At 40.8% G+C, this 21,615-nt stretch overlaps 1 protein-coding gene across 5 annotated transcripts in view; it reads right to left on the reverse strand.

Moving 5' to 3' along the window:
• Positions 1–21,615, reverse strand: part of LOC133546053 (phospholipid-transporting ATPase IA-like) — a 441,030-nt gene that overhangs the window by 353,594 nt on the left and 65,821 nt on the right. For all 5 annotated transcript variants that reach the window (XR_009804972.1, XM_061891880.1, XM_061891879.1 and 2 more), the window contains exon 2: positions 13,450–13,564. Coding sequence is in view for 4 of the 5 variants with exons in the window: in XM_061891880.1 (XP_061747864.1) it covers positions 13,450–13,564 (115 nt within the window). In the remaining variant the exon portion in view is untranslated. The remainder of the gene's footprint in view (positions 1–13,449; positions 13,565–21,615) is intronic.

Raw genomic sequence — 21,615 nt, forward strand, 5'->3', positions numbered from 1 at the left:
TGAAAAGTAATAATTTTACATGAAAAAGTAATAATTTTACAGGAAAATATTGCAATATTACTGAAACAGAAAGAATACGAGAAGTTGTTCCCAATTTTATAAGAAAGAAGTCGACACAATGTGAGAAAAAGATTGCTTTTAGTTATTTATTTTTTGTTATTTTTTTTTGTTTGTAATTGGTTTTTAATCTTCATTACTTACTTTGTTATCGCAGTATCTCTCTCTCTCTCTCTCTCTCTCTCTACATATACAGTACACTGTACATAATTAGTATGTAAAATGTATATTTTAGGTGGAAATAGTTTTAAAAGATAGACTTCTTTAAAACGAAAAAAAAAAAAGGTACTTTCAGCTGTATGTTTTCATCTTATGATCTATATGGACATTTCCATACAACCCCCCAGCTTGTCATTGAAAATGAGTACACCTGCTTTGATGGAGGGTAAACGGTGAGGCATTGACAAGAGATAAGAGTACGCCTGCAGACGTGACTTCTGACCTTCTTGCGTCACCATATTCCACAGTACTTAAAGTATGAAATCCCCGCAATAAGAACATCTAAGCCTGACAGCGCTAATGCAGAACGAATGCTCCAGTCTCTCCCCGGAGGTAGCGCAGAAACGGTGGGTGGCAAATCTGACTGATGTTTTAGTCTTTAAGCCGCGGCTTTATCGTTCCCATCTCCCAATACCACTCTCGTCCTGCCGAGAAGATCACTCACAGTACGGTATCTGCTCAATTCTTGCCTTAGATCTCGCCAGACAGCACGGCGGTGCTCATTACTGCCAACGTCTCTTCTGACGTGGAGGGGGAAAAAAGACAATAAAACACTGAGTCCTAAAGGGGTCCTAAAGGAGGATTACTTCCTGGCGATGTCCGAAAGGAATGACGCTGCTGGGTGAGAGGAAAGCACTGCCTTTATTCGGATATGTTTAGATCACAGCACAAGTCTGATTCAGTCAGTTCCCTGCTAATAACGCAGCTGTGTGAATGTTCCAAGTATGACTTAAATGTGTACGTATAAAATCTCATGAAAGAATGAATGCAACGAAAGCTTTCATGTTTGCGCCTTCGTTAAGTCTTTACATCAATAAAACTTTGCCTGTATCAGTTAATTACCGAACAGAAGTGATGTTATACATTTAATTCTTATGGTAACTTAAAAGTGGGAAAACCGTAATTGGTGCTGCCAAATAATATTTTTTTCAAATCAGATTAAGAACAATAAATTACTTGTGTGCATGATTCAATCAATCAATCAATGTTTATTTATATAGCCCCAAATCACAAATGTCTCAAAGGACTGCACAAATCATTACGACTACAACATCCTCGGAAGAACCCACAATGATTCAATGTCGAAATGTGCTATACAAGTATAACCCATATATATATATCCATCCATCCATCCATCCATCTTCTTCCACTTATCCGAGGTCGGGTCGCGGGGGCAACAGCCTAAGCAGGGAAGCCCAGACTTCCCTCTCCCCAGCCACTTCGTCTAACTCTTCCCGGGGGATCCCGAGGCGTTCCCAGGCCAGCTGGGAGACATAGTCTTCCCAAAGTGTCCTGGGTCTTCCACGTGGCCTCCTACCGGTTGGACAATCCCTAAACACCTCCCTAGGGAGGCGTTCGGGTGGCATCCTGACCAAAAACCCGAACCACCTCATCTGGCTCCTCTCGATGTGGAGGAGCAGAGGCTTTACTTTGAGCTCCTCTCGGATGGCAGAGCTTCTCACCCTATCTCTAAGGGAGACCCCCGCCACCCGGCGGAGGAAACTCATTTCGGCCGCTTGTACCCGTGATCTTATCCTTTCGGTCATGACCCAAAGCTTATGACCATAGGTGAGGATGGGAACGTAGATCAACCGGTAATTGAGAGCTTTGCCTTCCGGCTCAGCTCCTTCTTCACCACAACAGATCGGTACAATGTCCGCATTACTGAAGACGCCGCACCGATCCGCCTGTCGATCTCACGGTCCGCTCTTCCCCCACTCGTGAACAACACTCCTAGGTATTTGAACTCTTCCACTTGGGGCAGGGTCTCCTCCCCAACCCGGAGACGGCACTCCACCCTTTTCCGGGCGAGAACCATGGACTCGGACTTGGATGTGCTGATTCTCATTTTAGTTGCTGCACACTCGGCTGCGAACCGATCCAGTGTGAGCTGTATATATATATATATATATATATATATATATATATATATATATATATATATATATTAGAGGTGTAACGGAACATGTATTTGTAATGAACCGTTTCGGTTCGGTTCGGAGGTGTACCAAACGAGTTTCCACACGAACATATGAAGTAGCTGCCTAAGCTAAAGTCCTAACAAGCTGCTCCGCTCCCTTCTGCCTCTGTCTCCTACACAGCACCCAGCATTGTCCCACCCACACAACCATGTAATTGGTCACATATGTAGCGGTAACAGCCAATCAGCAGTGCGTATTCAGAGCGGTAACAACCAATCAGCAGTGCATATTCAGAGCGCATTTAGTCAGCGCTTCAGCGTCGAGCAGATTGGTGTTTAGCAGGTGAGCATAAGACAGCGTACTCTCCCCAAATGATAATAAACACCTCCCAGTCAACTACTAGAAACATCACTATGAGCCCGTTGACGTTCTAGAAACAAACTGGAGCTCTGCTCACTCGCAGTCCTGGCTTGAGGTGAAGGCTAATTAGCTTTTAGTGTAACAATAGCTCATTTTGCGGTGTGTGTGTGTGTGTGTGTGTGCGTGTGCGTGTGCGTGTGTGTGTGTGTGTGTGGGTGTGTTACAGACAGTGTTGATTGAGCTGTGTTGAAGCAATAAAAAGGACATGATGGTAAATGAAGAGTCATAGTTGATATAATAATGTAAGTGCAACATTAAGCCTACATGAAGTCCATTGTGTTCAGGGATGGATAGTCTCTCCAATTGCTGTTGTACTATTTTTTCAGCTATAGTTACATTAATCATTAGTAATGTAGCAGCCTAGATTTGAATGGCAGGGTCCCTGCTATCACATGTTGAAACAAATATAAGATTTAAATAATAAAAATCAACTACAGACTTCTCAAATGCTGTAATAAATTAAGCATGATGAGTTGACTTGAAACTGTTTAATGTTGCACTTTTTATATGTAGAAGAAAAGTTTTGTCATTTTATTTAATCTGAGCAACAATTTGAGGCAGTTTAATTTGGATTAACTTGGGCAGAATTATTATAGTGTTCCCAATGTTAAAAGGATAAAGTCATTGTTTTCAAATTTGGTAAATAAATGACCAAAAAATTTATATTTTGATGTTTTCTTACTGTACCGAAAATGAACCAAACCGTGACCTCTAAACCGACAATTTTTGTGTACCGTTACACCCCTAAAATATACATATATATATATATTAGACTTAGACAAATTGTTCAACACAGTAGCTCAGTTACAATGATTATATATATATATATATATATATATATATATATATATATATATATATATATATATATATATATACACACGCACGCACACACGCACGCACACACACACACATTAGCTTCTGTATTTTTTTCTGGACCTATTTCATCCCTACAAGCCTGTTTACACAGGTTTCCCTGCTCTTCAGGGGATTTTGAGCAGGGAAACCTGTGTAGCAGGCTTGTAGGGATAAAATAACCTCTGTATTTTTTCCTGACCTAACATATAACGCTCTACCCCGGTATAGCACTGTATAATGGATTAACAACAGAAATACCGTTTATATACATATAAATAATGTACCTATATAAAAGAGCCTACGATCTTGACACAAATGCAATTTTAATTGTAAGAATGTCATCCAGGATTATTTTTTCAACATTTTTTGGGGGTTTTAGACATATAGTTGACAAAAATGCATCAAATTCTGCCCCCTGCCACAACAAGTAAAAGAACAAAATCAAATCAAGTAAATAATTCAATAAAAACAAGAGAAACCACAGACAGCTGCATTCCTGAATGGCCCTCGAGAGATACGATGACCAACACAAAAGGCTCACCAACCACCCACATTTCAATTGTGCTTCAATCAGGGTTAATTTGGAGATCGGTCTCTACTAGGGTTGTACGGTATACCGGTTTTGGTATAGTACCGCGATACTAATGAATCCTATTTGGTACTATACCGCCTTTAAAAAGTACCGGTATAAGGAACTTTATTTTTAAGTTATTGTGCCGTGATTTTACCAGTCCGGCCCACCTGGGAGTAGATTTTTCTCCATGTGGCCCCTGATCTGAAATTAATTTGACACCCCTGATCTAAGGAGCCAAGAAAGGTCTATCAATGATTACCATTGTTGATATTATAATATGATGGTTTGTGGCAAGTCGTGGATATAAATGGTTGGATTGCCTCCTTGTGAACTTAGCTGATAAAAATAAAAGCTACAACCTTAAATACTTTAACAATCTAACTCTTCAAAGTAAAATGGCCACAATACTATGTCTAAGCGAGTGGCAGTAACAAAACGGGCGATATTGTGTTGAAACCCGAGTGCATCCTTGTCTGCTGATCCAAGGTAAACACACACAAAACCCGTGTGACGCTGACCAACTGGTTGGACCGCCAAGCCTTTGTAGTGTTCAGTTTCTTCCAGTCAGACAGGATTTCCGTATAATTCATGGAGTATTTTACCTTGAGTGCATAAGCTGTTGGCGATTAAAACCCCGCCCTGTTTTATAATGACAGCAGGGCGTCATGACGATGAGCTGTCATGTGGTCATTTTGAAGGGTTTGCACATGATTAGGTTATACGTGGGTCATGTGGGGGTTTCCAGATTTGCTTCTTCGCAGTCCTTGTGTGTTGTATTACACGCATTTCATGGACGACCACAACTACAAAATAACATGTTACACCAATTGCTGCACCCTTCATTGTGTTCCTCACATGGTTGCTTCTCGTGTGTGCGTGTTGTACTTCTACCCTTCTTGAGACATCAACAAGGAAAAGTACCTTCCATATGAGGACCGGTGAACAAGTTAGGACCAAAATCATGGTCCCGATACGGGACCCCATTGAATCTAATACTAGAGTCCGTGAACATTGCTCCAAAGTCAGGATTTTTCGGTTGATTTCATGTGCTTACTAAAGTAAATATTGACAGGTGCAAAGGCCGCAATATATGATAAAACAAGATGGCAGCTAAAGAAGGACATCCCTAATCATACCCGAAAAAACCCGCCAGGTCGACAGCTGATTTTACGACTTCCGGTAAGACAACCCACGTTCATATGTGACCATAGGATGAACAAATACACTATGGTGCTAAGACTACAGTGGCCATTAGCAGTTAGCTTCTACAGCTGTGTTGCCCAAAGTGCGGCAAAGTCCGTGACTCCTTTTGTCATTGGCCTTAAGCACAAAAATGTTGAGCTCATCTGCGCCCCTGGTGGTGAAATGTATCAAAATTAAGGTGGTCCCAAAAAAGAGGGATTTTCCAAATTGACTGTGTGCTCCCCATCTGGTCAACATATGAAATAACAAGTGTGTGTACAAATTTGAAGTGCTCCCTTTCTGGCCAACATATGAAAGACGTGAGTGTAAAAATTTGAAGTGCTCCCCCTCTGGCCAACATATGTGATAACAAGTGTGTGTAAGAAATTGAAATGCACCCCATTTGGCCAAAATTAATTAAAAAAAAATATATAAATATATATATATATAGAGAGAGAGAGAGACATACTGTAAAATATTGACGTAAATATAAAAGATTAAAAAACAATTACAAACAGAAAAATAAAAAAAAGAACTAAAATCTTACCTTTTTTATACTTGCATAGTTTGTATATATTATTAATGTTGTAAAAATAAATCTTTACATATCTAAAAAGGGTGTTCCTAAAGAGGTAGGCATTACTTTCATATCTCAAGAGGGTAACAAATACAAGAAATGTGCTCCCTTTGGCAAAAATTAATTAAAAAATAATAATAAATTAATATATATATAGATTAAAGATTAAAAACCAATTACAAACAAAAAAATTACAAAAAATTAAATAATTAAAAGCAATCTTTTTCTCACATTGCGTCGACTTCTTTCTTATAAAATTGGGAACAACTTCTCATATTCTTTCTGTTTCTGAAATATTGCAATATTTTCATGTAAAATTAATAATAATAATAATGCATTAGATTTATATCGCGCTTTTCTATTGTTAGATACTCACAGCGCTCACAGAGAAGTTGGAACCCATCATTCATTCACACCTGGTGGTGGTAAGCTACATCTGTAGCCACAGCTGCCCTGGGGTAGACTGACGGAAGCGTGGCTGCCAGTTTGCGCCTACGGCCCCTCCAACCACCACCAATCATTCATTCATCATTCATTCACCGGTGTGCGCGGCACCGTGGGCAAGGGTGAAGTGTCCTGCCCAAGGACACAACGACAGCGCTTTTTTGGATGTCAATAGGTGGGAAGCGAACCTGCAACCCTCAGGTTTCTGGCACGGCCGCTCTACCCACTACACCATGCCATTATTACTTTTTCATGTAAAATTATTACTTTTAATGCAAAATGGCGACATTTGCCATATAAAATCCTGACTTTTACCGCAATGTTGACAATTTTTCTGTTGTTCTTGTAGAATGGTGACATTTATAGAGTAAAATGATGACTTTTGTCACAAGCAAAATTCCTACTAATCTCAAAATATTGCCAACATTTTAAAGTTCTATTATAAAACTGACTTTTGTCGAGTAAAATTACAACTCTTTTCATAAAATTGCCAAAAAGTTAAGCTTTTCTTGTAAAATTGCGACTGCGTTTGAGTACAATTCCAACCTTTATCATAATATTGCACAAATGTGAAGTTTTTCTTGTAAAATGCTGACTTGCGTTGAGTAAAATGATGACTTTTATTATAATACTGCCAAAATTCCAAGTTTTTCTTGTGAAATTGTGACCTTTTTCTTGTGAAATTCCAACTCATTTTTTAACAACAAGCTTTTATTATATTTGCATTGTATGTATATATTAATAATGTTGTAAACACACATCTTTATATATCTAGAAAGGGTGGTCAGAGAGAGGTATTTTTCAGAGGTCTCAAGAAGGTAACAAATATGAGTGTGTGTGTGTGTGCGTGTACGTGTACGTGTGCGTGTGTGTGTGTGTGTGTGTGTGTGTGTGTGTGTGTGTGTGTGTGTAAGCACATGTAGAACTGGTGCAGTCGGGATGCCAACAGTAATATTCCTTGACAGAGGCTGGCCTGACCTGACACTTTTGACCTTTAATGCTAAAAGCAGCGCCATCCTCCAAGACGCGGGGACAGTCACAGTGGAGAAGTGCTGACTTTGCACGAAAGCATTTTAAATTTCCACATTTCATTGACAGAAAAAATAGCACCCCCTTCAAGTACGTGCGGCAATTTCAGCTAACAAGTCGTGTACAGTCAGGAAAAATTCACGACACCCATTTGTGCCGGGTCGGTCGGTAGAGCGGCCGTTCTAGGAAATTGAGGGTTCCAGGTTCGATGCCTGCGTTCGTCATCCTGATGTTGTGCCCTTGGGCAAGACACTTTACACACCTGCTCCCAGTGTCACCCACACTGGTTTAAATGTAACTTAGACATTGGGTTTCACTATGTAAAGCGCTTTGAGTCTCTAGAAAATAGCGCTATATAAATATATTTCACTTCACTTTGAAAGCCATGCCGGCATACACGTTGCACACTACAAAGACATCATTCTTGATGTTTTTTAGACCAGTCTTTTTTAAATTTACATAAGAGTGCTTGTCAATCCTGTAAAGGTGTGTCCCAAATTTGGTAGCAATTGGGCCTTAAAGTTACAATGGGCACTGGGAGAGATATCAAGTCTTAGAGATATCAAAACTTTCGGAGTCTTGAATGATTGATTGATTGAAACTAGGGTTGTCCCGATCCGATATTTGGATCAGATCGGCCGCCGATATTGGCAAAAAAATGCGTATCGGCAAGGCATGGGAAAATGCCCATCCAGATCCAGTTTTAAGGAAAATTCTGGTCCGTGTTTTCCAACATACCAATTTAAATAATACATTCCACTTTTCTGCTGCTCCCTAAATTCCGTTCCGCATTTTCCAGCACACCTTCAACACATCCACAGGTCTGTGTCCTAACCGTTAAGACGGCCATGTGAATTAAAAGTTACGGTAAAAATGTCAGCTGTGTGGGATTAATTTACCCTACAAAACAAAAAAGATGAAGAGGTGGAGTGCAAAACATGCCACAATAAAGTCAAGCGTGGTGGTAAAGTTGTAAGACATTTTAATGACTCTTGAGAGTGAGAGGCTTTTTAGCACAGCCTCACTCATCATTGATGAACAGAGGAGCAGGCTGACACCTGAGCATCTTGAAGTGCTTGTCTTTGTTAGAAAGAATCTCCCCATTATGCTAGGACTTCAACTGCCCCCACCCTGACTGGGGCAAACAATTGAAGGGAGTGTGTAGATAGTTTTTGTTTTTTTTTAAGTTTACACTTGTTCAAGAGCAAGTATTGATGCTGAGTTATAGACATTTTATCCCACTCAGGTTGTCTGTGTTTTGCTTTTTTTTAATAATGTTTAAACCATTTTTAGCACTTCATACTGTTCACTTTTTTACTGTTTAATGATGCCATTTCTGTTTGTCATGTATAATTGTGTCTATTTTGTGTTTATCCTTGAATAAACAGGTCAGTTTCTTGTTACCAACCATTGTGTATTATTCAAACTCACCTAATTCCGCTGGCTGTTGTTATCAACCCTTTTCATCATGAATCTGACAACTAAGTAGGCTAAATAACTTTAATACATGCTCGGATAGGCCAGTATCGGCTGATATTGGATCGGAAGTGCAAAACCAACATCGGTATCGGATCGGAAGTGCAAAAACCTGGATCGGGACATCCCTAATTGAAACCTTTATGAGTCAATTGCACAGTACAGTACATATTCCGTACAATTGACCACTAAATGTTAACACCCGAATACGTTTTTCAACTTGTTTAAGTCGGGGTAAAACGTAAATCAATTCATGGTAAGCTTGAATAACAAATGGTGTACTTGTCAGGAAGAAAATCAATATCACACTAAGGCCCTGTCTACACTAAGCCGATAACTCATTAAATTATTAATTATTTAACATAAACCCGTCTCAGTCACACTAACCCATCGTTTAAGGTCCCCCTCCTTGGATCATTTTTTACACAGGTAAGTGCGCCGTGTATTTCTTGAATCTCCGGCTCTTAGCTTTGTACGGACTCATCGCTCGTTCACAAACTGAGTTCGGAGGGGAAGTGACGCTGAAAAAGGCCGCGCCCAACACTGGAAGTGACGTCAGAAAGAACGAGCCACAGCCAGCTTCGTAACAGACGCTGGTGGAAATCACAAATCAATACCTTAAGAGAAGGATACGGGCAATTGCAGCTATTTGGGATACAACACACTTCGGATAAGGACTGGAAGAACGGTAGCCTGGTGGGATATGTTTGTCACAGAGTGTGTTGTGCCACAGGAACGGCAAGAGAACTTTCGAATGTCGAGGTCAGTGGTGATTCTACTTAGTGAAAAACTTTGTCCATTTGTCAAAGGGGAAACAACGAGAATGCGGGCTCCCGTGGACGATGGAGTACTACGGAAAACAGCGAATACGTTTCAGTGTTTCCCCAGGAATATTTGTTAGTTAAGGTGGTGTCTCTCCAGGGGGAAGTTTATTTTTTACACCCAGCCTAGGGCTGGGCGATATATCGATATAAACGATATATCGCAGATTTGTCTCTGTGCGATATAGAAAATGACTATATCGTAATATTCGATTATATGTTCTCACTAGAGATGCGCGGTTTGCGGTCTCATCTGCGGAGTATCCGCGGGTCGGGCGGGTGACATGACGAAAAAATTGATTTTAATTGGATTCGGGCAGGTGGCGGTTGAACCATTCGGAAATATTTGATAAATACGGTTCAGGGATCGGAATCCTTTACCATTCCAAGAGCCATTTAGGACCCGTGTCACAAAGCGAAGAAGACAATAGGAGACGCAAACATTCTCTAGAATGACTGCCGGCAGTCACCCAGTTACTAAGTATTAGGGCGTGCTATGAAACCATTGGCTTTGTCGCCTTCTACAGCATGTACGATCTGCTTGTCAGTCTAGCAACATGTTGTGTGTGGCTTCCGCAGACTCATGCACACGACTGCAAGGCATACTGGGTGACACAGAGTACTAATGGTTGTGATATAAACAATTTTAACACTCTTACTAATATGCACCACGCTGTGAAGCCAAAATCAAACAAGAATGACAAACACATTTCGGGAGAACATCCTCCCAGTAACACAGTTTAAACGCAACACAACAAATACATCCTGACTATTTTATACACCAGACTAGCAGCAAACCCCGCCACCCCCCACACCCCTACGTGCATTGGAATGGTGGGCGGGGTTGGGGTTGCGGGGGTGTAAAATATATTCAGGAAGTGAATCAGGGATTCAAAGGATTCTGGGTATTTGTTATGTTGTGTTTATGTTGTATTACTGTGAGGATGTTCTCTCGAAATGTGTTTGTCATCCTTGTTTGGTGTGGCTTCACAGCGTGGCGCATATTAGTAGGAGTGTTAAAATTGTTTATATCACAACCATCAGTGTACTCCGTATCACCCAGTATGCCTTTCAATCTTGTATGTGTGATTGCGGAAGCTGCATACAACATGTTGTTGAACTAATAATCGGTTTGTACATGTTGAAGGTGTCAAAGGCAATGGCTTCACAGCACCCCCTTATTCTTGTCATCAGGATGAATACCATTGGATATTCGCGAGAACGTTAGCGGCTCCCATTGTCTTCTTTACTTTGTGAAACGGGTTTAAAGAGCTCTTTGAGTGGTAAAGGTGGCCGGCCTCTGATGTATTTCAACGGGCGGGTGGTTGCGGTTCTGATAAAATGTTGGTTCGGGTGGACGGCGGGTGGATGACGACTTTGGTGATGCGGTTGCGGATGATATATTTTGCCTATCTGCGCATATCTAGTTCTCACACAGTTGCTTTTTGCTGCGTGCATTACATTACTGGCGTTTCTCACTCCTTCTCGTCTCCTTTTCACAGAGACATAAAACAAGCCCGCCTAGTTACATACGTCACATACTGCCGCGCATGTAGCGTCACACGCTCTCGCCGAGAGCTAACGTTAGCATGAGCTAACGTTAGCCGAGGCAGGTCGAGTTGCTTTTAACTGCGTGCACTACATTGCAGGCGTTTCTCACTCCTTCTCGTCTCCTTCTCACAGAGACGTAAAACAAGCCCGCCTTCTTACATACGTCACATACTCTCGCGAGTCTAGCGTCATAGCTCTCGCCGATCGGAGAAGTAGAAGCATGGCTAACGTTAGCTGAGGCAGGTCGAGCGTAGCGGAGCTTGTGACAATAAAAGAGAGAAAAGGTGTGAAACTGATCACAAATGGAGGAAGAACAATAAATGCCCAAAATAAAGAGCAGGGGATCCATCATCTGGCGGTGGTTTGGCTTCAAGTGGGAAATTATTCAGCAGACAACAGCAATATAGATAGTATGCAGCAACAAAAAGGTAGCAACACTAGGGTACGTGTATTTGTATCGGACCGTTTCGGTACTGGGGTTTCGGTTCGGCACGCGGGCAAACCGAACAAGTTCGGAAGCAGAAGTCTTTACAAGCTGGTCTGCTTTCTGCCTCTGTCTCATTGTCCTGCCCACACAACCATCTGATTGGTAACATACAAAGCCAATCAGCAGTGCGTAGTCAGAGCGATGTAACAGCCAATCAGCAGTGTTTTAGACTTCAGAGCGATGTTGTCAATGCTTCAGCATCGGGGAGCGGACTCTACCCAAATCATGAAAAACACTTCCCAGTCACAACTATTACAAACATCACTATGAGACCGTTGACCTTCTAGACACTTAAATTGCAGCTCAGCTCGCTCACAGTACAGGCTTGAGATGAAGGCTAATTAGCTTTTAGCATGACGTTAGCTCATTTTGCTGTGTGTGTGTGTTAGGAGCAGCAAAGCCCTGTCTGTCTGTTATTTCATTGAATTCCATTGTGTTTAAGGATGAATAGTCTCTCCTATTGCAATTGTACTATTTTTCAGCAATAGTTACTTGAATCATTAGTAATGTAGCAGCCTCGTTTTGAATAGCAGGCTCCCTGCTATCACCATCCATCCATTTTCTACCGCTTATTCCCTTTCGGGGTCGCGGGGGGCGCTGGCGCCTATCTCAGCTACAATCGGGCGGAAGGCGGGGTACACCCTGGACAAGTCGCCACCTCAGCGCAGGGCCAACACAGATAGACAGACAACATTCACACTCACATTCACACACTAGGGCCAATTTAGTGTTGCCAATCAACCTATCCCCAGGTGCATGTCTTTGGAAGTGGGAGGAAGACGGAGTACCCGGAGGGAACCCACGCATTCACGGGGAGAACAAGTAAACTCCACACAGAAAGATCCCGAACCTGGATTTGAAACAAGGACTGCAGGAACTTCGTTTTGTGAGGCAGACGCACTAACCCCTCTTCCACCGTGAAGCTATCCCTGCTATCACATGTTGATAAAAATACAACGTTTACATAATAAAATCAACTACAGGCTTCCCAAATGCTGTCATAAATTAAGCATAATGAGTTGACATTAAACAGTTTCAACGGAAACTGTTTAATGTTGCACTTTTTATACGTAGAAGAAAGGTTTTTTCATTTTATTTATTCAAAGCAACAACTTGAGGCAGTTTAATGTGGAGTAACGTGGGCAGAATTATTATAGTGTTCCCAATGTTAAAAGGATAAAGCCATTGTTTACAAATTTGGTAAATAAATAACAAAAAATTTATATTTTGTTGTTTTATTACTGTACCGAAAATGAACCAAACCGTGACCTCTAAACCGAGGTACGTAACGAACCAACATTTTTGTGTACCGTTACACCCTTAAGCAACACTATTAATTTGTTCTTTCATTTAAAAAGTCACCCGCGAGAGAATGAAGAGTATTTAATAAATACACTTTTGGTCAATTGACTTAGTTGTGATATCCCTCTCTGCATGAAAGTTTAAAATGAGCATGTATTAATGCAGTATGATGAAGAATGTTTTAATGTAGACACATAGAATCATCATACTGCTGTGATTATATGCATCAAGTGTTCATTTAAGGCCAAGGCAAAATATCGTAATATACACGTAATCGGTATTGGTCGATCTGACTCAGGGAAGCTCGGTATGGGAATTAGCAGCATAAAATCCTGATGGGAACATCCCAAGTTAAAAGCAACAATGGCTAGTGTACCGCGGGTGTTTAAGTGTAGCTATTAAAAGAAATGTGGACCATGGCGGAAATTAATTGTAAATTAGGCGGACAGAGTGTTTCTAAAGTATTAATTATATATACACACACAATGCAGACAATATACAGTAGAAATAATACACCAAGTACTTCTTACCTGACGCGATTGCTGCAGAACTTTGTGAACTGCGGCTGGTTAAGGTGTATCAGTCGGGCATCTTCCTGGTCTGCTAATGAAGTCTTTTCTGACACGTCTTCCGTCTTTTCATATCCTAAATGATGGGGAAAGAACGTCAGTTACAAAACTGAAGCAGACAACACAAGTTTGTAGGGATCATCTTGATAGAAACTGCGCTCATAGTGTTGGCACAATGAGGTCCACACAGTACATGGGCGAAGTATCTGGCCCAGAACTGAGGACTGGACCGACAGCAAGCACCCCTCCCCAACAAGTTCAACGGAGTGGGATGCAGGCAACCGAAAACCGACGAAAGAAAAAAATAAAACACGAGAAAGTCTGTGTGAGGTTGGCAGAGAAGCTTGAGTAAACACGTTTTTCATCCCACAGGCGAACATTTTTAATTCAGGTGGAAAAAGGGCCCGAAGACATCAGATAAGAACACCTGAGCCAGGTTTAGAACTTCAGGGAGGTTTTCCCAATGAGAAGGAAGAACAAAGAATGTCAAACTCTGGGAACTGGTGTTAAAATTGCTGTTACATTTTTAAGGGGAAATGTTTGGTCTCAATATTTGACATGAAATGAGATTAAACAGAGTCTAGACCAGAGGTCGGCAACCAAAAACGTTGAAAGAGCCATATTGGACCGAAAATACAACAAAAAAACCTGTCTGGAGCCGCAAAAAATGAAAAGTTGTATATAGCCTTACAATGAAGACAACACATGACGTAAGTGTCTATATTAGCAATAATATCCTACTATCAAAATTACTTTAAAAGTCTTATATACATGTTACAATGAAGATAACACAGGACTTTTAACAACGACCGGACAACAAAGTATGAATATTCTTGTCATTGTTGCCTGTCGGCCCTTTTAAGTGACGGACACATTGATGCAGACAAGCAGCAGCTATGGTAGAAACTTGGTCAAACATTTGTAAGTAGATATTGTTTATAAAAATATTTACTTTGTTTTGTATTGAAATTGCTGGACTCTGATGTATTTTGTATTTGAGGGTGTGTTGTTTTTGTCCGAGTGTAAAGATCAAACTTTGTTTAATACATGTAGTGCTAAATTCAACCAGGAGAGGACGACAAAGCTAATAGTGATAAGTCACATACAATGTTTGCTGTGTGAATGTTGTGTCATTTCTATATGTGTAAACATTTGTACAAACTCCTTTTCCATATGAGTTGGGAAATTGTGTTTAATGTAAATAAACGGAATACAATGATTTGTAAATCATTTTCAACCCATATTCAGTTGAATATGCTACAAAGACAACATATTTGGTGTTCAAACTAATACTTTTTTTTTTTTTTTTTTTACAAATAATCTTTTTTTTTTTTTACAAATAATCATTAACTTTACAATTTGATGCCAGCAACATGTGACGAAGAAGTTGGAAAAAGCAGAAATATATACTGATAAAGTTGAGGAATGCTCATCAAACACTTATTTGGAACAGGTGGGTGCCATGATTGGGTATAAAAACAGTTTCCCAAAAAATGCTCAGTCTTTTACAAGAAAGGATGGGGCGAGGTACACCCCTTTATCCACAACTGCGTGAGCAAATAGTCAAACAGTTTAAGAACAACGTTTCTCAAAGTGCAATTGCAAAAATTTAGGGATTTCAACATATACGGTCCATAATATCATCAAAAGGTTCAGAGAATCTGGAGAAATCACTCCACGTAAGCGGCATGGCCGGAAACCAACATTGAATGACCGTGACCTTGGATCCCTCAGACGGCACTGTATCAAAAACCGACATCAAACTCTAAAGGATATCACCACATGGGCTCAGGAACACTTCAGAAAACCACTGTCACTAAATACAGTTCGTCGCAAAGCGAAAGCCATTTATCAACAACATCCAAAAACGCTGCCGGCTTCTCTGGGCCCGAGATGGAATGATGCAAAGTGGAAAAGTGTTCTGTGGTCTGACGAGTCCACATTTCAAATTGTTTTTGGAAATATTTTACATCGTGTCATCCGGATCAAATGGGAAGCGAACCATCCAGACTGTTATCGACGCAAAAGCCAGCATCTGTGATGTTATGGGGGTGCATTGGTGCCCAAGGCATGGGTAACTTACACATTTGTGATGGCACCATTAATGTTGAAAGGTACATATAGGTTTTGAAACAACATATGCTGCCATCTAAGCGCCGTCTTTTTCATGGACGCCCCTGCTTATTTTAGCAAGACAATGCTAACCCACATTCAGCACGTGTTACGACAGTGTGGCTTCGTAAAAAAAAGAGTGCGGGTACTTTCCTGGCCCGCCTGCAGTCTACACCTGTCTCCTATCAAGAATGTGTGGTGCATAATGAAGCGTAAAATACGACAGCGGAGACCCCGGACTGTTGAACGACTGAAACTCTACATAAAACAAGAATGGGAAGGAATTCCACTTTCAAAGCTTCAACAATTAGTTTCCTCAGTTCCCAAACGTTTATTGAGTGTTGTTAAAAGAAAAAGTTATGTAACACAGTGGTGAACATGCCCTTTCCCAACTACTTTGGCACGTGTTGCAGCCATGAAATTCTAAGTCAATTATTATTTGCAAAAAAAATAAAGTTTATGAGTTTGAACATCAAATATCTTGTCTTTGTAGTGTATTCATTTGAATATGGGATGAAAAGGATTTGCAAATCATTGTATTCCGTTTATATTTACATCTAACACAATTTCCCAACTCATATGGAAACGGGGTTTGTATAGTTTCAGTCTTGCAAACCTAAATAAAGAAAAAAAAGTGTAAAGAAATAAAACTAAAAAGAAAAATAATTCAAAAGAAGGAAAATCAATCTTCCAAAAAAAAAAAATGGAGCTTATTTGTCTTCACACTGTTAAGTAGCCGCACTTGTGGAAACAGGTAGTGAGGGCGGAATAATGAAATTATTGACATTGCAGTGCAAAAGCCGATGTGTTTACTTTAAAATTAAGTAAACACAGCCTCAAAGGAATATAACTTGCGGAGGCACTTTCAGACAAAGAAAAACACATTTCGATGTCCGGCCCCTGAGCCCTTGGGCTCTCCAAATTACGGCCCTCTTCATGATGATGCTGAACAGCCCTGATAGAAACACAGCAGAATGTATAAAATGATCGCTAGTTTTGGGCAAAACAAATTAACCAATTTGTAACCATTCCTTCAGTCGTATTATTACTGTTGATCTTTTAGGGACCAATCGACTTACCCCCTTATTTTCCTGCAACTCAATTACAGAAACACAGAGGCATTCTGGGAAAAAGTATCTGAGGTTGGCGAGAAAGCAAACTTATCTTATTTAACAGATTTAATACCAATATCGGTATTGGATGGGGACCCCCCTATTAGCATTAATTACAGTGGTACCTCCGTTTTGACTACACTGCACTTTGATGGAATTGTTTTTCGTATACAGTCTGGGTTATTGTACAGCTAAACATTGCGCATAGAAACTTTTCCGTAACATTATGCTAAATCAAGCGCACTAGCAAACAATTATTTGGTGACTCGGTTTCTTTCTTTCTTTTTAAAAAAGTACAACTGCAGAAAAGGCCGCTAGGGTGCCAAAGAAAGTTGTGAGTACAAGTACTTAGACAAAGAAGGAGAGAAACAGTACTGAATTCATGAAAGACTAGGGGTGTAACGGTACGTGTATTTGTATTGAACCGTTTCGGTACGGGGGTGTACTGAACGAGTTTCTAATCTAAAGTCTTAACAAGCTGCTTTGCTACTTCTGCCTCTGTCTCAGCACCCAGCATTGTCCCACCCACACAACCATCTGATTGGTTACATATATAGCGGTAACAGCCAATCAGCAGAGCGCATGTAGTAAATGCTTCAGCGTCGAACAAATAGGTGTTTAGCAGGTGAGCATAAGGCAGCCTACTCTCCCCAAATGATAATAAACACCTCCCAGTCAACTACTACTAACATTACTATGAGCCCGTTGACCTTCTCGAAACTTAAACTGCAGCTCAGCTTGCTCGCAGTTCTGGCTTGAGGTGAAGGCTAATTAGCTTTTAGTGTAACGTTAGCTCATTTTGCGGTGAGTGTGTGTGTGTGTTTTACGGAGAGAAAAGCTTTGAATGGCAGGGTCCCTGCTATCACATGTTGATAAAAATATAACATTTACATAATAAAAATCAACTACAGGCTTCCCAAATGCTGTGATAAATTAAGCATGATTAGTTGATTTGAAACACTTTTTATATGTAGAAGAAAATTTTTGTCATTTTATTTAATCTGAGCAACAATTTGAGGCAGTTTAATGTTGATTAACGTGTGCTGAATTATTATAGTGTTCCCAATGTTAAAAGGATAAAGCCATTGTTTATAAATTTGGTAAATAAATAACCCCAAAAAATTATAATTTGTTTTCTAACTGTACCAAAAATGAACCGAACCGTGACCTCTAAACCGAGGTACGTACCGAACCGACATTTTTGTGTACCGTTACACCCTTATGAAAGACGTATGAAGGTGGCCCCCTTCTGCTTTCCTTTGCTCACCGTAAATCTATAATAAATATTTATAAAATGTGTTTTCATGTCTTTGGGTGTCTGGGTTGGATTCATTGGATTGCCATTAAAACTTATTAAAGAAAAAAACCCAGGGCTGTCAAAGTTAACGTGTTAACTATAACTCCCAATAACGACACTGTTTTTTTTTAATGACCGATTAACATGAACACTTCCTTTTTGACCCTTGAGCCTTGCAGGAGTGGGTGGAACTTGGTTGCAGTTCACTTGTCACCGATGAGCCACAAGCGAGCAGAAAGAGACAAAGGAAAATCTACCTTATGGAAATCAGGTTCAAAGCCATAACAAGTTGTTCTCCCGACAAAAAAGGACTATTTTTTGCCATGAAAAGAGGCGACATCCGTGCAGCAAACACCTGCTGCATGTGTCATTCGGAGGTGGGTGGTACATAATTTCCGTGTTCAGATTACGGTTAAGGTAAGCGCAACAGAAAATAAAGATGTCATCAGGAGACTTTTTTTATTGCAAACAGTCGATCCGACATCAAAACATGTCAAGACATTTTCTCAAAACAATCACACTTTTCCACCTTCAAAATAAAAGTGCTTTGCTATACATCTGGTTTAACTACATTTAGAGTGTCTCCTTAATGTACGTCTTCATATTAGCCGCCCCACCTAAGAAAATAAAGTACCGTATTTCCTTGAATAACCGCCGGTGCGCTAATTAATTTAAAACCTCTTCTCACTCCTGCGACAATTCAAGGAATGCGGTAATAGTAAGCAGGCGCTAATAACTTTATTACCTATTCTCACCCCTGCGCTTACCAATGGCATGCAGTAAAAAATTGAGTGTGATGTGAGGATACCACCACGCAGAGATCATTTACTATAAAAAACGTTATGGTTATTATTGTCAGCACTGAAGGCTTGGAATAACCTTCGATTGACGCTTGCATTTTGCAGCTTTTATCGTCACACGGACGAGATTGGAAGGCATACTGGGTGATACCAGTTACACTGAAGGTTGTGATATAAACAAGTTTAACACTCTTACTAATATGTGCCACACTGTGAACCCACACCAAACAAGAATGACGAACACATGTCTGGAGAACATCGGCTCTGTAACACATTATAAACGCAACATAATAATTACCCAGAATGCAATGCATCCATGACTCTTACTGCTTATATTATACACCCCGCTAGCACCAAACCCGCCCACCTCAACCGACGCACGGAGGGGCGATGGGGGGGGGGGGGGGGGGGGGGGGTGTACTTTGGTGCTTGCGGGGTCTATAATATAAGCAGTATGAGTCATGGATGCATTGCATTCTGGGTAATTGTTATGTTGCGTTTATAATGTGTTACAGAGCCGATGTTCTCCAGAAATGTGTTTGTCATTCTTGTTTGGTGTGGGTTCACAGTGTGGCACATATTAGTAAGAGTGTTAAACTTGTTTATATCACAACCTTCAGTGTAACCGGTGTGGCTGATGAACACAATTGTGCAAGCAAAAAAAAGTCTTTACGCTGTGTAATTTCATTATACATTTCAAGAGAATTTTGCGGCTCCCATTGTCATTGTGAAATGGATCAAAACGGCTCTTTGAGTGCTAAAGATTGCCGACCCTGCCGCATCCGCAGTTTTGAAGATGACGACAGGGGAAGCGTCACTCGTGACGTCACGAATTTGACCCGGCGGTAATAGTAAGCATGCGCTAATAATTTTGGGAAGCAAGTTTGACCCAGCAGTAGGTCAAGGCAGGCGCATATTACATGCCCGGCGGCAATTTAAGGAAACACGGTAATACAATGTTTTGTAGCGTCCAGAAGAAAATAAAGTCTGGCGCTCTTTTTAGCTTTAATGGCCAATTTTATCAATCAATCAATCAATGTTTATTTATATAGCCGTATATCACCAGTGTCTCAAAGGGCTGCACAAACCACAACAACATCCTTGGTAGAGACCACATAAGGGCAAGGAAAACTCACCCCAGTGGGACGCGGGTGACCGTGACAATAATGACTATGAGAAACCTTGGAGAGAACCGCATATTTTATGCCAACATCGGGCCCAATTCCATCAAGTATTTCCTCCGAGCACACCCGTTTGCCTCCGTGTTTCACTCCCATACACACGACACTTGTTAATTCTCCCCCTGACACGGTGCGTTCAAAGACCATAGAAAAAGTGACCACCATAACACACCAATATACACTAACTACGGTGGCGGCAGCGTGTAGATGCTTAAAATTGTGATACAAAAGAAAAAAGGGGTGTTTTGAAATAGAGTGGCTTCCGAATTGCAGTTCAGAGGTCATGCCACTCAGATTTAGAGGTAAAGATTTGCAAGGAAGTGGAGGGGTTTAGTAGCCCATGGGATGGGAAGCGGGGGGGAACAAGGAACACAACAAATAAGCGGCGTTTGATCATTTCAACATGGAAAAAATTATATTGATATTTTCTTAATTCATATCTTGTTTAAAGGCCTACTGAAACCCACTACTACCCACAACGCAGTCTGATAGTTTATATAATAATAATAATGGATTAGATTTATATCGCGCTTTTCTATTGTTAGATACTCAAAGCGCTCACAGAGAAGTTGGAACCCATCATTCATTCACACCTGGTGGTGGTAAGCTACATCTGTAGCCACAGCTGCCCTGGGGTAGACTGATGGAAGCGTGGCTACCAGTTGTCGCCTACGGCCCCTCCGACCACCACCTATCATTCATTCATCATTCATTCACCGGTGTGAGCGGCACCGGGGGCAAAGGGTGAAGTGTCCTGCCCAAGGACACAACGGCAGCGACTTTGATGTCCATAGGTGGGAAGCAAACCTGCAACCCTCAGGTTTCTGGCACGGCCGCCCCACAATGATGAAATATTAACATTGCAACACATGCCAATACGGCCTTTTTAGTTAACTAAATTGCAATTTTAAATTCCTCAGGAGTTTCTTCTTGAAAACGTCGCAGATTGATGACGTGTACGAGTGACGTCATGGACTGTTAGGAAATATGAGCGCTGCACACACACACAGCTAAAAGTCGTCTGCTTTAAACGCACAATTATACAGTATTCTGGACATCTGTGTTGCTGAATATTTTGCAATTTGTTCAATTAATATTGGAGAAGTCTAAGTAGAAAGATGGAGTTGGGGAGCTTTAGACTTTAGCCACACAAACACACGGTGATTCCTAGTTTAAAATTCCCGGAGGTGAAACTTTACTATGGATCACAGCGAACATGGATCCCGGCCGAATGTCAACCAGCAGGTTTCGGTGAAAAAATTGTGGTAAAAAGTCGCTTCTTACCGGAGATCAGCTGAGCTTGTGCCGTCCATAAAGCTGCCGTCGACTTCCCTGAGACACTGCGTGTCAACACACCCGTGGACACACACCTGCGACTATCAGGTACTGTTAAACTCACTAAAACACTAGCAACACAATAGAAAGATAAGGAGAATTATCCTAGTAAATGTGTCTAAAAACATCTGAATCCATCCCAATGCAATCGCGTTTTTTTTTGTTTGTCTTTTTTTTCTATTCCGTTGCTATCAATATCCTCAAACACAAATCTTTCATCCTCGCTCAAATTAACGGGGAAATTGTCGTTTTCTCGGTCCGAATAGCTCTTTTTGTTGGAGGCTCCCATT

Source organism: Nerophis ophidion, linkage group LG29 (genome assembly GCF_033978795.1).
Source record: "Nerophis ophidion isolate RoL-2023_Sa linkage group LG29, RoL_Noph_v1.0, whole genome shotgun sequence".
NCBI lineage: Eukaryota > Metazoa > Chordata > Actinopteri > Syngnathiformes > Syngnathidae > Nerophis > Nerophis ophidion.